The sequence below is a fragment of the Aspergillus aculeatinus genome (assembly GCF_003184765.1).
Source record: "Aspergillus aculeatinus CBS 121060 unplaced genomic scaffold BO66scaffold_1, whole genome shotgun sequence".
NCBI classification, from domain to species: domain Eukaryota; kingdom Fungi; phylum Ascomycota; class Eurotiomycetes; order Eurotiales; family Aspergillaceae; genus Aspergillus; species Aspergillus aculeatinus.
The window spans coordinates 103,225-117,198 of NW_020291470.1; the positions used below are offsets into that span (position 1 = coordinate 103,225).

At 52.3% G+C, this 13,974-nt stretch overlaps 1 protein-coding gene across 1 annotated transcript; it reads left to right on the forward strand.

Annotated features, from left to right (window-relative positions):
- Positions 1-7,501: 7,501 nt before the first annotated feature.
- On the forward strand, positions 7,502-11,101 carry ura7 (small subunit rRNA maturation protein UTP4). Its single transcript, XM_025645075.1, has 3 exons — positions 7,502-8,881; positions 8,948-9,177; positions 9,237-11,101. The coding sequence occupies exons 1-3, from the start codon at positions 7,831-7,833 to the stop codon at positions 10,995-10,997; spliced, it is 3,042 nt and encodes a 1,013-aa protein (XP_025508971.1). The 5' UTR covers positions 7,502-7,830; the 3' UTR covers positions 10,998-11,101.
- The last annotated feature ends 2,873 nt before the right edge of the window (positions 11,102-13,974 follow it).

Below are 13,974 nucleotides of genomic sequence, written 5' to 3' on the forward strand. Positions count from 1 at the left end.
AGCATATAAGTTACATTGTGTGCGTGGTAGTTAGCCGCCATGTTCTCCTACATAACCTGGTGCTTCTCCCATGGGGAGGGAAGCGGGGGGCATGGAATGCTAAACATAGAAACATCATCTTCTGCTTGTCTCTTAAACGCCCACAATTCATCTCGGTACCTACGGAGATTAGACACCCGGTGCTCCATATTGATGCATTAATCTTGACTCTCGTGTACGGGTCGATGATTAGAGGATCAGCCCATCACAATTTGAATTCTAGAACACCTTTCACCTTCCAGATTCTAGATAGCCTTTTCAATGTGTCGTCAGGGGTAAAAGGGCGGCTGATTTCAGTAGCGCGGAGCTTCGGTGTCTGTTTCCAACAGATTGAATAGTCTATAGTCGATCGTGGAAATGACTGCCCCTCATCAAAGAAGAATCTATTCTACAGATTACACATTGGTCAGTATACTCGTATAGGGAGTCATGAAAAGCGTACGGTAAATTATCATTTCAATCATTCTGATATAGTACCGGCAGACCGAATGGGATAGGGGCGCCGGCCCTCAGCTTTAGCCGCTTCTCGACGAATGATTCAGCATCGCGGCAAACGATGGGGTCAAGCGGATCAGAAATCCGACAGATCCCGGTGGGAAAGAGACAAGTAAAAAAAAAGGTACGATCCACCGTGAGGAACCTGACATGCATGTTGTTGGCATACTCTCACTTCTTTATCACTGTTTATGCAAGGGTATTCCTGCCGATTGCAATTCACTAGACGACCCGCGGATGTAGGAATGACGTGGTACTTTCCCCCAGCATGTTGCATGAACCTTTCGAGGATTAAGGACCTGAAGGGGACTGACTGACAAAGACGACTTCGATCTCGAAGTGTAGCGCGCGCGCGAGAGTGAGAGAATTCTCAGTCTGCAACCAAATCCCAAGATCTTATAGATCCAATCCAAGGCGAATATAAGCGCGCGCTCCTTGCTGGGTACCTGCAGCGTCCTCCCTCCTCTCAGTTCGATCTACAACCGCCTCTTCTCTCTCGACCAAAGCACCTTCATCCTGGGTAAACTCGCAGATAGCACACATTTGTGAGGGCTGGAGGGATAGAGATCCCTGGTCCTTCTGTACTGCAACATCTGAGCATATCGATGAACACCATGATCGCCAGGTCAACCCACCGAACGGATTGTTACCCCCATGCCTCCCTTGGGATTCAGCTTGTGTAACCATTCATACCAACATCACAATAAACCACCACCTACGCAAGGGCCATATTCCTGGGGATATCCTTTATTTTTGGGGTCGCATCAAACTGGTCCGAAACCCAATTTGTATACGCGTCTCCAAACCATAAGCGCTAGAGGTTATGGAGGTAGTGATGGCGGGCTACCGTATTCTTATCCTCTGAGTTTACCGATTGTACGGAGTATACAGTATTGTATATATGGTTTCTTTCTTGCCTGCTTGCTCCACCAACGAGCGTCTTATAGGGAAGCGGGTGAACGTCTTGTGCATGAAGTACTATGTAGCTAAAAGCATGCGCAGTGGTGCGTAAGGTTTTGCCTGACATATCAATCATTACTTATTTCATCAGGGAAGAGCTTGGTTCTGGAATACTCTTGTCCAGTACATCCTAAGTTTGAGTATACAGAGTGCACGTACACATTCTCCGGAGGTATCTTTCTTTCTTTTGTTGTTCTCTTTCCCCTTCCCCCTTAGTAGAGCTGTCAAAAGCCTTCGAATGTCATGCCATTTCCTCCCCGGCCCATGACTTTCTACCTCTTTCGAAGCACACTGTGTATAGTTCCAGTATCGGTGAATTTCCAAGCTTTAGTGTCCTGTACCATCTGAACACACCGCATTCGGCTCCATGAAATTTTACCAGCCCACTGCGGATCATGGGAATTTTTTTTCTCGCCTTACCTGAAGGAACCAGGACTTGGAACCAGGATTGATTTCTCAATTGAGTTCACTTGCAAAAAAAAAAAAAAAAAAGGAAAAATCTCAATCGAAAACTTTCCTCGACATAAGATCTTATTGTCTGAGCATCGCTGTCATGATCCATCGGAAAGCACCCACTGATGAACAAGCACATCACATCAAAAGTACAGTGCTTGTCGACGACCCGGGGCCACTGCGAAATCTTTCCAGGTTGAACTACCAGAGAAAGGAAAAGGCTGTTTTTTTTTTCCTGCTAGCCAGCCCCGCAGTTCCGACGGAGTGGAGATCCACCCTTCGAAAAACCGGCCTTGAAGAGAGGACCCAAAGTGGGCGTTGGTCGGGGAATACACATACACAAACTAGCGGTAGCCCGGGAGGCAAACGGTTACGGTGAGTGATAGAAGTGGGCCAGGTGAAGCAGAAAGAAAGAAAAAAAAAATTGAGGCCAAGAAAGAGGTTGATGAGAAAAAAAAAAAAAAAAAAAGGCCAGAAGATGGGGAAAGCCTGGTGAACGCGTCAGGTAAGCCCGGCTGGATTGGGAAATGTTCTGGAAGGTTCACAGAACAATTCAATTTTCGATGTATAGCAACCGCGGGCTAGTCTGTATCACATTGGATTGCGCTGTCGACATGATTTGATACATAACCTCTGGTCGATCTTGATAGTCCTCTGGTTGTTCGATGGCTCAACGGAGGGTCTGTGATGGACTTAAAAGACTACTATCAACTCTTACCCAGGCGGGAGGGGTGTGACGAGTATTTCCTTTGCGAATTAGCTGAATGAGCACATGTTCGCAGTGAACGAGTTTACTGTGTAGTCTATTCATCGTTCTTTTCGGTGTATCTATCACATCCGATTGAGCCCTTACTTTGCCTCAATTGACTTCGTACCAGTACTATGGGACCGTCACTCGCTTAACGATCCACCCGGCCGGCCGATTTTACCTAATTATTCCTTAAGTCGGTATACAGTTTGTGGTGGTGGACGAAACATGGGATTGTCCGATGTTTTCTCTTTGCTGGGCTTCATTCGTTTGGCGTCTTGATTTCGTCATAGAGTCCACTTCTTCTTTGCCTCCAACATCATGGGGGTGCGAGAAAGGTAACGATTGACTGCACACAACGCAAACATATGATTTAGACATGGCAAGGATGAATTGCCTGAGGTCCTGTAGTATGTACTGAGCACTGTACTTAATCCTCACAGGTGGAAGTGATATCCACGTTTACCATGGAGCCATTGATCAGATTGACGAATCGAGATCTGGCTAATTTGGATGAAATCCCCGGGCAACCGGTGACGCGAAATCCTACAAACGCCCATCGAGGCCCGAGACAATATAACTATTTCTGGTTAGGTTGGTTCGCGGCGACCGAAGCAGCGGAGAGCCTCAACCATGGGCAGATTGGCCCTGCTCTTTTGTGACTCTCGTTCTTACCTAGGTACTAGTCTTGTTCGGTTGACAGCCAGTCGGGGATGGATGGGTCTCAGGCGGTGGTATTTCTGTCAGATCTGAACGGTATCAAATGTGACCCGAAGACAGATTACATTGTAAGGGCCCGTCGCAATTACATACCGAGCACAACGGGGCAAATGGTACATACTGTACGGGTGAACGATCAAAGATACAAGACAAGACAGACACCGGCTCTAGATGCGATGGGGCTTAGCGCAGGATGGGAAGAGTGGGCCCGATAGTAGTGTAAATAAACGACTCCACATTTAACCCCAAGCCGAAATGCTCTAAATTAGCTGACTACTTAGTTAGTAGTGGTAGTATTATTCAGCGGTCACGGGAGGCCTCTCTGCCAATGAATGGCAATGAAGCAAGGGCAAGTGAAGTCAAGTCACTGACCGGTGAATGGTGGGATGGTTCAATTGATATCATCTTATTGATAGCTGCGCATGGCTTCAAATTTTTATTGCAGACTTGTAAAAACTCGAATTTTGTTTTCTCTATGCCTCCCTGTACCCGCCTCCTCCCACACCCACAAAACTCAGATCCCAGACGCGTGGAGTTGAGACGGGAAATGACCATCGATACTTGGCCACGCGTTTCTGTTAAGTACGTATTTCCTTCTTCCAAGGCGAATGTCGTCATTGATTGACTCGCGTCCCACGTTTCGGGGCCCCGGCCTGATGTCCGGAGTTTATGAGCCATTGAAAGGAGATTGTTATTGGTGGCTGCGAGCGATGTGTTTTATTTTCAACATAACTCCCTAAAGGGGGTCTTATTCCCATAATTGTGGTTCTATGACATTGGTAACGATGAACGCTTTTCCCTATACTGTATCCTCCTTCTCCTTCAATCTCCCCCTAGGAAGAGACCATTGATTGATTAATCTCCTGACTAACTGGACCTGCGCAAGGCAGACACGCCACGTTTCCTCAGCTTCAAGCTATGTCTGCCCTGTTCCATCGACCGGTTGAGTAATCAACAGCCAATTCCTCCCTCCGGACCAGCGGTCGTGCGACCATCTCTCCCCGAGACGTCTAAAAACAAAGTTAAGGGGCTTTCGAGATGACATAAATCGTGAAAGTCTTATCCGTGGTGCTTGGCGCAGATGCTGTGCAGGCCCTTGTACGCGCCATGATTCGGTGATCGCGTTCTCTCGCGTTTATTGCCAATTTGGCGTGTTCCAGTCCCAGTTCCAGTTCTTCCCCCTTCGCGGCATGACTATTCCTTGGTGGTTCTCCCGGATAAACCTGGCCCAGACACCACCCCAGAAGAAGCCTTGTATCTGCGTCCCGCCTTCCCGTGCCTTGCAAGTTACCACTAGTCCGGGAAGACAACACCAATTCACGGTCCACGACTCACACTATATCCTTTGGTGCTGTGATATTTCGCTTGGCTAAGACCTGTGCCACTTACGGATCCTTGGAACCCGGCAACTGCTTCTATTCCGCTTGCTTTGTTATCATTGAGGGTTGCACCGATTACAAGGACTAAGAACTTACTGGGGCTTGGAATTATTGCGCAAACCGTGCTTCTAATTCTCAATCTTGAGGTACTGTACTTACTTACTAGGTTTGATCAGCTGCCATTTATGGAGCCGGTCCCCGCTCCTCGGGGGCCTCTTAAGTCACCTTCCCGATCGAGGAATGACTGATGCCTGTCCGCCGTGCGATAACGGGCACTACTATGATCACGTCGGTTCTAGCGGCCTGGCCCCTAGAGCGATCGCGGATGGCTTAATGGATGGATTGCCTATGCCACAATCCTGAAAGCAACTCCCTGGCCCAGTGGTTGGAGATTGCGATCGCTGCATGGACCCTTGTCAACCACTCTATTTCAGTCGCCAGGATACATTGCGACGACTCCGTGCTATCAGGATACTAAGTTAGTATTAATGATCACATCTAGGGGAGGTCGACTGGGATCGCGCGTCTAGTGCCATGGTCATGGTCGCGCATCTGAATTACAATATGCGCGAATTTGAAGCATAAATGCCTTGTCAAATCAGCAAACTTACATGATACCTGCCCTAGGAATGGTATCATGTTCCGGGTCTGCAAGCTGCAGTCGATGCAACGGTGGTGAAACGGATTAAGCCTTCTGAAAGAGGACCAGAAGGACTGGCGTATGTCGCTTGTTCCTTCCCTTCTGCCTTGTCTGGTCGTACTGGATGGTGGTCCGAGAATCTTAGCAGATCGCTTGTCAGCCAATGAATCTGGGGTTTTACCTCGCGGAGCTATAGGTAAGCAAGTACTAGGTATGTTTGAGATGCTTTTGCGGCTCGGGAAATTATCCTATCTTTGTCTGGCATTTAAGGTTCACTTCGAGCCACGATTCTTCTGGGCCATGGGACTCAAGGGGGAGAGAGCGTGGATCGGTAGGATCAATGAGCCGTGATGTGTATACTGTCTTCAGTTGACTGACGGTAGGTTTTACAACATTGTCTTCAAAGAAGGAGTGGTGGTGGTGGTGGTGCGGCTCGGGCTCCTGCTTGGGCAAGTCCGACAGCGGCAAATCATGTCTGGATCCATGATCGTGTTCATCGGACTGAATACCCCGCATTGCCGCAGATCGAATCAGATGAAGGGTTGGCTCAGAAGGAGCAGAACCCTAGATTACCGTGGACTAGTCGTAGCCATTCCATCCGCTAATAATCACCCTTCAGCTGAACATTCAAGAGAAATTCACCGGGGTCATTGAGTTAGGCCCACCATCATCATTGTGCCTTGCTGCTGACGGCGTCAGACTACAGGGATCATGGCTGTTTAGCATGTAATCCCTTCCAAGCTGCCTCTCATTACCTGCGTCTTTCCCCTCCTCCCCCCTTTTCTCATCCACGGCGGGTTGAAGGAGACGGATGCTAGGTGGTGACACTTCCCAACTCCTCTCTCCGACCTCCAAACATCTAACTACACTTTCATCGTGCATAAGCCTTGGATGCCTTTTCGCCCCCATCCCCTTCCCCCTGGCCTGGCTTGGTGGACAGGTGCTGTCAGTCTGCGATGCTAAACGCATTTGCCACCCCCATTCGATAGCCCAGTGCCTGCAAATTGCGTTCTGCGGATTCTCGCTCTGACGTGGCATGCCCTTCGATCTCGAATGGACCTATCGATGTCGAGCGGTCCATGTCGATTCTCCTAGCCCGAGAGAGATACGGCTTTCGATGGCTCCCACGTCCCCGTGCAGCCTCAATGGCTGTCTATGTGTTCATTTCAGACCCTGCTGGCAGACACTAAGTTGCTGTAAAGCCTCCGCCACAATTGATTTGTTCCGACGACATACATGCTTGTCATCATTCCGTGTGCATGGGCGGGTGAGCATGGGTCCAGGCCTTGCCATGATCCACAGCAGCAGACTAGGTGCTCTCGACTGCATTGTCCCTTTGGAGCCTGCTGCCATGACGCTCACTTGGACAAGGTGTGAAGCTATTGATATCCTGCGTAGCCTTTTTGTATGGAGCAAGGTGAGGGCAGTCAACGTGTCGACGACATCTTCTTGATCTGGCAAGCATACTTTGATTTAAAATACCCGACGAGTTCTATAGTGGAAGTACCAAGTTCAACTGTATCTCGATACGTAGTGTCAAGCGCTTCAGTCAAACGGACAAGCAAGCTTTTACCTGCTGGTTCGAGCACGGGACCTCCACTACCGTCTACAAAAATATGTAGAATTATATACATCGATGGGTGACCAGCAGAATTACTATGCTGGCTCAGAATGGAGCTTGAATATGCCTCATAGTAGTTTCACTACTCGTCTGAATGCCAGATGCATCAGTGGTCTAACTACCTCATTCCAATATGTCTATAGCGGTTACCTTCACCACAACATATCCACACATATCCACCACGACACAAGCAAGCTTCATCGCCTAAATCTCACATAGACAGCACCCCAAGCTCACTTATCATTCAGCAAGTCTCATTCTCCTATTATCCCCCCTGAATTATTGTACCTGGGCGCTAGTGACCGTGCCCCAGCTCCGGCACCGCGAGCGATGCACGTGACCCAAAGGCGCCGGTGGAACCTCCGCTGGCCGCGCTAAAAATCATATCCCAAAAATTTCCCCAAAGGGCCGCCAGCGAAAAAAAAGTCTCGACTCCGGCTCGTCAACCTCACCTCCACCTTTCAATCAGAAATCCCATACGGTCCACTTTTGGAAATGATTGCTTAAGCGGTCGGGCTCTACAAGTTGAGCCGGGCATATTTCGTTTTGTATATCATCAACGAGAGAAAAGGAAATCCTCCGTCTTCCTCAAAATCCTGCGGCGACCCCCCCCAATTTGATCGGAAATTGAGACACGAAAGAAACGCCGCGTCGCAGGCTTTATACGAATCGCGAAGGAAATAACACGCATACTGAGAACGAGACCTTCCCCAAATACCGCAAGGAAAGACCGACCCTTGAAGAGACTTCCGGGAAACAAGAAGAAATCGCAACCATGGATATCCACCGCTGTCGTTTCGTCCCCTACAATCCGCAAGCGATCAATGCGCTCGCCTTCTCGCACCCTCCTTCCGCCGAACTCGCCGGCCGGGGTGTGCCGACGCTGCGACTGGCGATCGGACGCGCCAACGGTGACATCGAGATCTGGAACCCGCTGCGCGGCGCCTGGTTCCAGGAGACGGTGCTGCGGGGCGGCAAGGACCGGAGCATCGAGGGCCTGGTGTGGACGCAGGACCCCCAGGAGCCCGGGCCGGAGGGCACCAAGCTGCCGGGCAAGCTGCGCCTGTTCAGCATCGGGTACTCGACCGCGGTGACGGAGTGGGATCTGGAGCAAGGGCGGCCGCTGCGCCACTCGAGCGGCAACTACGGCGAGATCTGGTGTCTGGCGGCGCAGCCGCGCTGGCAGGCCTCGTCGCGGAAGGGAGCGGCCAGCGGCCCCGCCGAAGGCGAGTATACGGGCCAGCACCTGGCGGCCGGCTGCGCGGACGGGTCGATCGTGATCCTGTCCACCGCTGATGGGGAGCTCCAGTTCTTGCGGCTGATGCGCCCGTCGACCAAGCGGTCGCGCGTGCTCAGCGTCACCTTCCAGAACCGGAACACAATCGTGGCCGGGTATGCGGACAGCTCGATCCGCCTGTTTGATATTCGCAATGGCCAGCTGCTGCGCACGATCTCGCTCGGTAAGGGGCCCGCCGGCGGGACGAAGGAGCTGCTCGTCTGGTCTGTCAAGTGTCTCCCGGATGGGACGATTGTGTCGGGCGATTCGGCGGGTGAGATCCGCTTCTGGGATGCCAAGAACTACGCCCTTATCCAGCGGATACAAGGTCATCTGGCGGATACGTTGGATGTCGCAGTGAGCGCGAATGGAGATACTGTTGTCAGTGGTGGTGCCGACCAGCGGACGGTCGTCTACCGGAAGAAGGATGGGGAGAAGAACGACAAGAGGGCTCGCTGGGTGGAGGTCATGCACCGTCGCTACCATACGCATGATGTCAAGACCTTTGCTGTCTACGAGACGAGAGATATCAGTATCGTCGTGTCTGGAGGTAGGCTTTGTCCCCATCCATCGTTCTGTTCACTATGTATCTCGGTTGGCTGATATTGAGCAACAGGACCCGACGCTACCCCCGTTGTCCTTCCACTGCGCGAGTTCGGCAAGGAACATCACAGAAAGCTGTCCAGCTTGCCTCAAATACCCCAGCTTGCTTCGTCGCCTTCGTCCCGACTGGTCATGAGCTTCTGGGATCGCGAGGTCAGCATCTGGCGCATGCTGCGTGGCCCCGTGTCGCATGAGATCCCTGACGGACAACGGCATCGCTTGGTTGGCAAGGTTTTGATTCAGGTACGAACGAAGACTCTCTGTCCAAGCCTTCTGGTTTTATGTGTCTAACAGCATGGCAGGGCGAAGAGAACATCACCTCGGCTATGCTATCCGCGGATGGAAAGATTCTGGTTGTCGCCACCATTTCTACTATCAAGGTCTTCGCCGTGCGTCGCCGCAAGGGTGACGAGAAGGGCACTCTCCGAGTCCAGAAGTTGGATGTGCCCCAAGTGCTCGCAGAGGATGGAGCCCGCGTGGTGACCGTGTCTCCCGACAGCCGGTGGCTCTGTGTCGTTCGCCCCAACAGCGCTCTCTACCTTGCCCGAATCCAACCCGCTCCTACCGCCCAAGAAAAGCCCCAGATCCTGCCCCAGCTTGTCAAGCTCAACCGGGCTTCGCGCCACCTTCGCTTTGAGAAAGCCTCCCACGGCACCCTCGGTGAATACGAGCGAACGGTCCGCTGCGTTGTGTTCTCCCACGATAGCAACGTTGTCGCCTCGGGCGATCTTTCTGGCTGTGTCGACACCTGGGTGCTGGAGCAAGCTGACGAGGCGGCCTCGAAGAAGCCTAGCGCTGGATCCGACGACGAGGATTCGGACGACGAAGACGAATCGCCCGTCATCGAAGGCGAGCGGTGGAAGTATGCGGCCGCCGAGTCACCGATCCCGCGTCTCAAATCGGGCGTTGTTCTCCTCTCCTTCCGACCGGCCAACCTCGCTAAGACCAAGCTTCTGACCAACGGCGACGCCGATAACAAGACGAAGAGCGGCAGCAGCGAAACCCGGCTCATGGCTCTGACGAGCGAACACCAGCTCGTCGAGTTCGACGCCGCGGAGGGCAAACTCTCCGACTGGTCGCGCCGCAACCCCAAGGCCTTCCTCCCCGCCGAGTTCCGGGGCGTCAAGGACCGCGCCATGGGCTGCGTGTGGGATCTGTCCAAGACCCGGGAACGGCTCTGGCTCTACGGCACCTCCTGGCTGTGGATGTTCGATCTCAACCAGGACTTCCCTTCTCCCGAGGAACTCACCGCCGCCGCCGACATCCCTGCCATCACCAACACCTCCACCAACAACACGACCTCCACCCCGAACAAGGACAACACTAAGAACCAAAATACCCAACTCACCACAGCCAACAACAATAACAACCAAAAACGCAAACGCGACCCCACCGAGGATGACTCGACCGCCGCCCGCACCACCAAGAAACCCAACAGCGGTGCCGGAGACCGCATGTCCCTCGCCCAATCCGACATCTTCTTCGGCACCAAGATGCGCAAGATCGTTGGTAATGATGACAACAACGCCGAGGAGATCTCTCTAGAAAGGGTAGCATCCCGGCCGCGTGGCCACAACAACGAGGACGAGGACGAGGACGAAGAAGACGAAGAGGAGCGCACTGCCCGGAACGAGGTCGCCTTGGCGCGACTCCGTCGCGAGCGCCAGGCCATCGAGACCAGCACCCCGATGAAGCGCGTCTCGCTCGGCGGTCGACAGGACAAGCTGCTGGCCGCCAACGCGGCCCACGACGTCGTCGGCTCGCCCTCCGCCCCGAGCAAGCAGATCGTCCTGGCTTCCGGCAGCGCAGAGGACGGGTCCGCTATCAGTAAGACCCTCCCCGCGCGTCGCTGGTGGCATACCTACAAGTACCGTGATCTGTTGGGTATCGTGCCCCTGGGGAGCGGTAGTACCTACCACGCTGGTAGCGGGGATGCGCTATCGTCGTCATCGGAAGAAGAAGAGAACGAGGATGCGGGAGAAGGGTTCCTTGAGGTTGCCGTAGTGGAGCGACCGATGTGGGATGTGGATTTGCCCGGTCGGTACCTGAGGGATTATGAGTGAGAGGGTGTTTGCCGGAGTGAGGTTGGATATGATTAGGAAGAGACAGGGGTTTGAAAGAGAGTGTGAGTGAGGCAGTGTTTATAGGTTCCGGCGCAGAAACAGTTCATAAATCAAGTTTTTTCTTCTTTTTCTCCATTACTCTCACTTTTCTTTTTTATTGAAATGTGTAGAGCAATTCTTGATTCTATTGTGTTTATCTGTTCTTGGTCCGCTGTCATTGTATTGTTGACTGTAGCCTGTATGTGGAGTATGATTTAGACCAACTAACTCTATCTTGTTCATGTCATATTGCATACTATTCTCATAGGGAATGATCTAAGCCACTGGCCCTCGCAAGAACTACCTTAACCGTAATCTCTTACCCCTTCCTGCCATAGCCAGAGGGGTATGCTTACCATCGTGTGCACGTGTAGACATGTATGCGGGATATATATTGTATCCGCAACCATGATCATGATACAAAAGGGCCCCCCAAACCCGGTCGTATCGTTCTCGATCTTGGACATACAACAGACAGGTAAAGTATGGATGCCTGCAACCGGGCTGGGAAATGGCTTTTAGTCCAACGGCATGTTTAGGCCCAGAACCAGAGAGAAAGCGAGCTCGGTTGCCGTGCCATTGGCAGTCGAAGCGAGAGAAAAAGGACAAGATGGATGAGAAGTCTTTGCCTGGCAAGAAGCTCTCCAACAACAACTTTGGCATTCAGGCATCGGAAGGAGAGATGGCTTACCCGCCCAGCTCATTTCGTTCTTGCTGAGCTGGAACTGGTAAGCCACCGTGTTGCTCAGTAGGAGGTGTCTGAGTGGGCTCATCAATAAGCACTGGAGGTTACGCATCTTAGACGTACGTCTCAAGATGAGATACGGTGAAACATGGGCTTTGTTCTCGCAACAATCACAGTAATGGCCCCTTGACACTGGCTTTCACCCTGGTATCCGCTCACTTGTAATGAAACAGAGGGTCATACAGATAAATCTACCTCGGTGTCAACACCGCCTTGCTCGGTGGGATAGGAGGTTGTTTGGGTAGGAGACATGCCTTGCCCCTGGGAACCGCACAGTGTGCATTGATGACAAAGCACGCGGCAACGCTGTCGCATTTATGCACACAAGAACAGTCTCCGTACCTGCCCAAACAGCACCGTGGACCACACAAGTAGAACCCAAGAGCATGACCGTAACGCATCTAGGTAGCCTAACCAGGCCACCACAGTGTCTGCCTCCAGACAGCATGCCGCTAACCGAAGCCTTGTCTCGACAAAGAAAAAAAAAGGTACGTACAGTACCTACGGAGTAGATACATACGCATCGTCGTCATCACCATAATCATCAATATCCATGATTCGAGTGCATCACCACCCGTGACCGAACCCGCCAACCAACCAGTCCACCCAAACCGTGCAGCCTCACTCTCCGCCTGGCAATGCTAGCCCCGGCCCCGCCGCGGGCACAAATAGTCCAACCCCTTTCGAGTCTAGCCCGGCCGGAGCCTGGAGCTGAAGTGGCCGCGCAGGCCCCGATGACTCAGGAATTAGATAATCCCGTCCGTCTCCATTCATGGAGGAAAGGGAAAACGATCTTGAACGCAGGTACAGTTGGCAGTTGCGCAGGGGGGGAACCTGTCTTTCTTTCTTTCCCGACCCATCTACCTTACAGCGAGAATCAGGAGCTGTGACACGTCCCTGCCTCCATCTTGGTCAATGATATGCCAGCCCCGGAGCACGGGCTGTTTTCCCTTCCATCTGGCGGTGTCGAGGGTTCCGTCCCTGGGTCGGGGTAGTAGTTTAGTAGTTCGTTAGTTGGTCCCAACTTACGCGGACAAAGATACGTTCATCTCTAGGGAGTACACTGCGCAAGACTCTAAGTCCGGCGCGAGCAGGCAGGACATCCGTCTTGTCCCGGACAAAAGCGTGGGCATAGCATAAGTTAGCGTCCGTCAAGATAGCGGTGAGGTCACATAGGGGAGGAAGGCCCAGGGGGTATGGCATGGGGGCATGGGATCATCTGATATCGAGTAGTAGTTGGTTACTATGTAGAAGGCATGGCTACTAACCAACTACTAGTATGAATCAGGCCCGGGCTCTTCTTGATCCCCAACCACACAAAGTACCGTACGTGCTCCAGGGTCGTCATGATTCGCGTTGCTCAGAGAGTATTAGCTAGGCGAAGCTGTACTGTACAGTACAGCACTTAGTCTAGGTCTGGTTGTCTATGGCGGGGGCCCGGTTGGGTTTCGGGGCCTATTTTAGGTACACCTTCAGAGCAATGGGGGCGGGGAGGGGAGGGGAGGTGCTGCGTAGCTTGCTAGCTTGAGCTACTGAGCTAGCTACCTAGTAGCTAGCTGGTCTAACCCATGTGTATGTCTTCCCGTGCCGGTGGCTAACTATCGTCCGGATTTTGGTTCTATTGTATGATAGCGCTAAGTATTCAATTTCTAGTGACTGCAAGGTAAGGTGGTACAAGTACTGTACATACATTGCACGCTACACCGCAGAAACGGCCAGCCCGTTGGAGAAGTAGCATTAACGTTCGGTTTGCACCGGACCTTTCCAGTGGTCCTTTCCAGTATTGCAGAGTATGGCCACCAGCGATGTAGCCCGTTTGGGAAGATGACCGAATAATCAGATAGTAGCTTGGACTCCGAAACTATGAGTACGAAGTAGGTGATAATCGCGCAAACTATGGAAAGCTAGAATGGGCGCACGGCTGCCAGACCTGGTTGAGGTATCCGGGTGAAAAGGCCCGCGGAAATTGTATGAGAACAGCATCACTATTGTCATTTGTCTGGGAGATGGGAGGGGACGACGATCCCCTCACCGTCACTCAGGTAGCTGGGTAGCATCAGCCGTGGAGATGGGGATAATCATGATGAGGATTCTGATGATGCGATGTGAAGCTGGCCAGACCACTGGGCAGGTAGGTAGGTAGGTAGGTAGGTAGGTAGGTAGGTATCCGGAAGGCGGTGTTACTATTTTGGT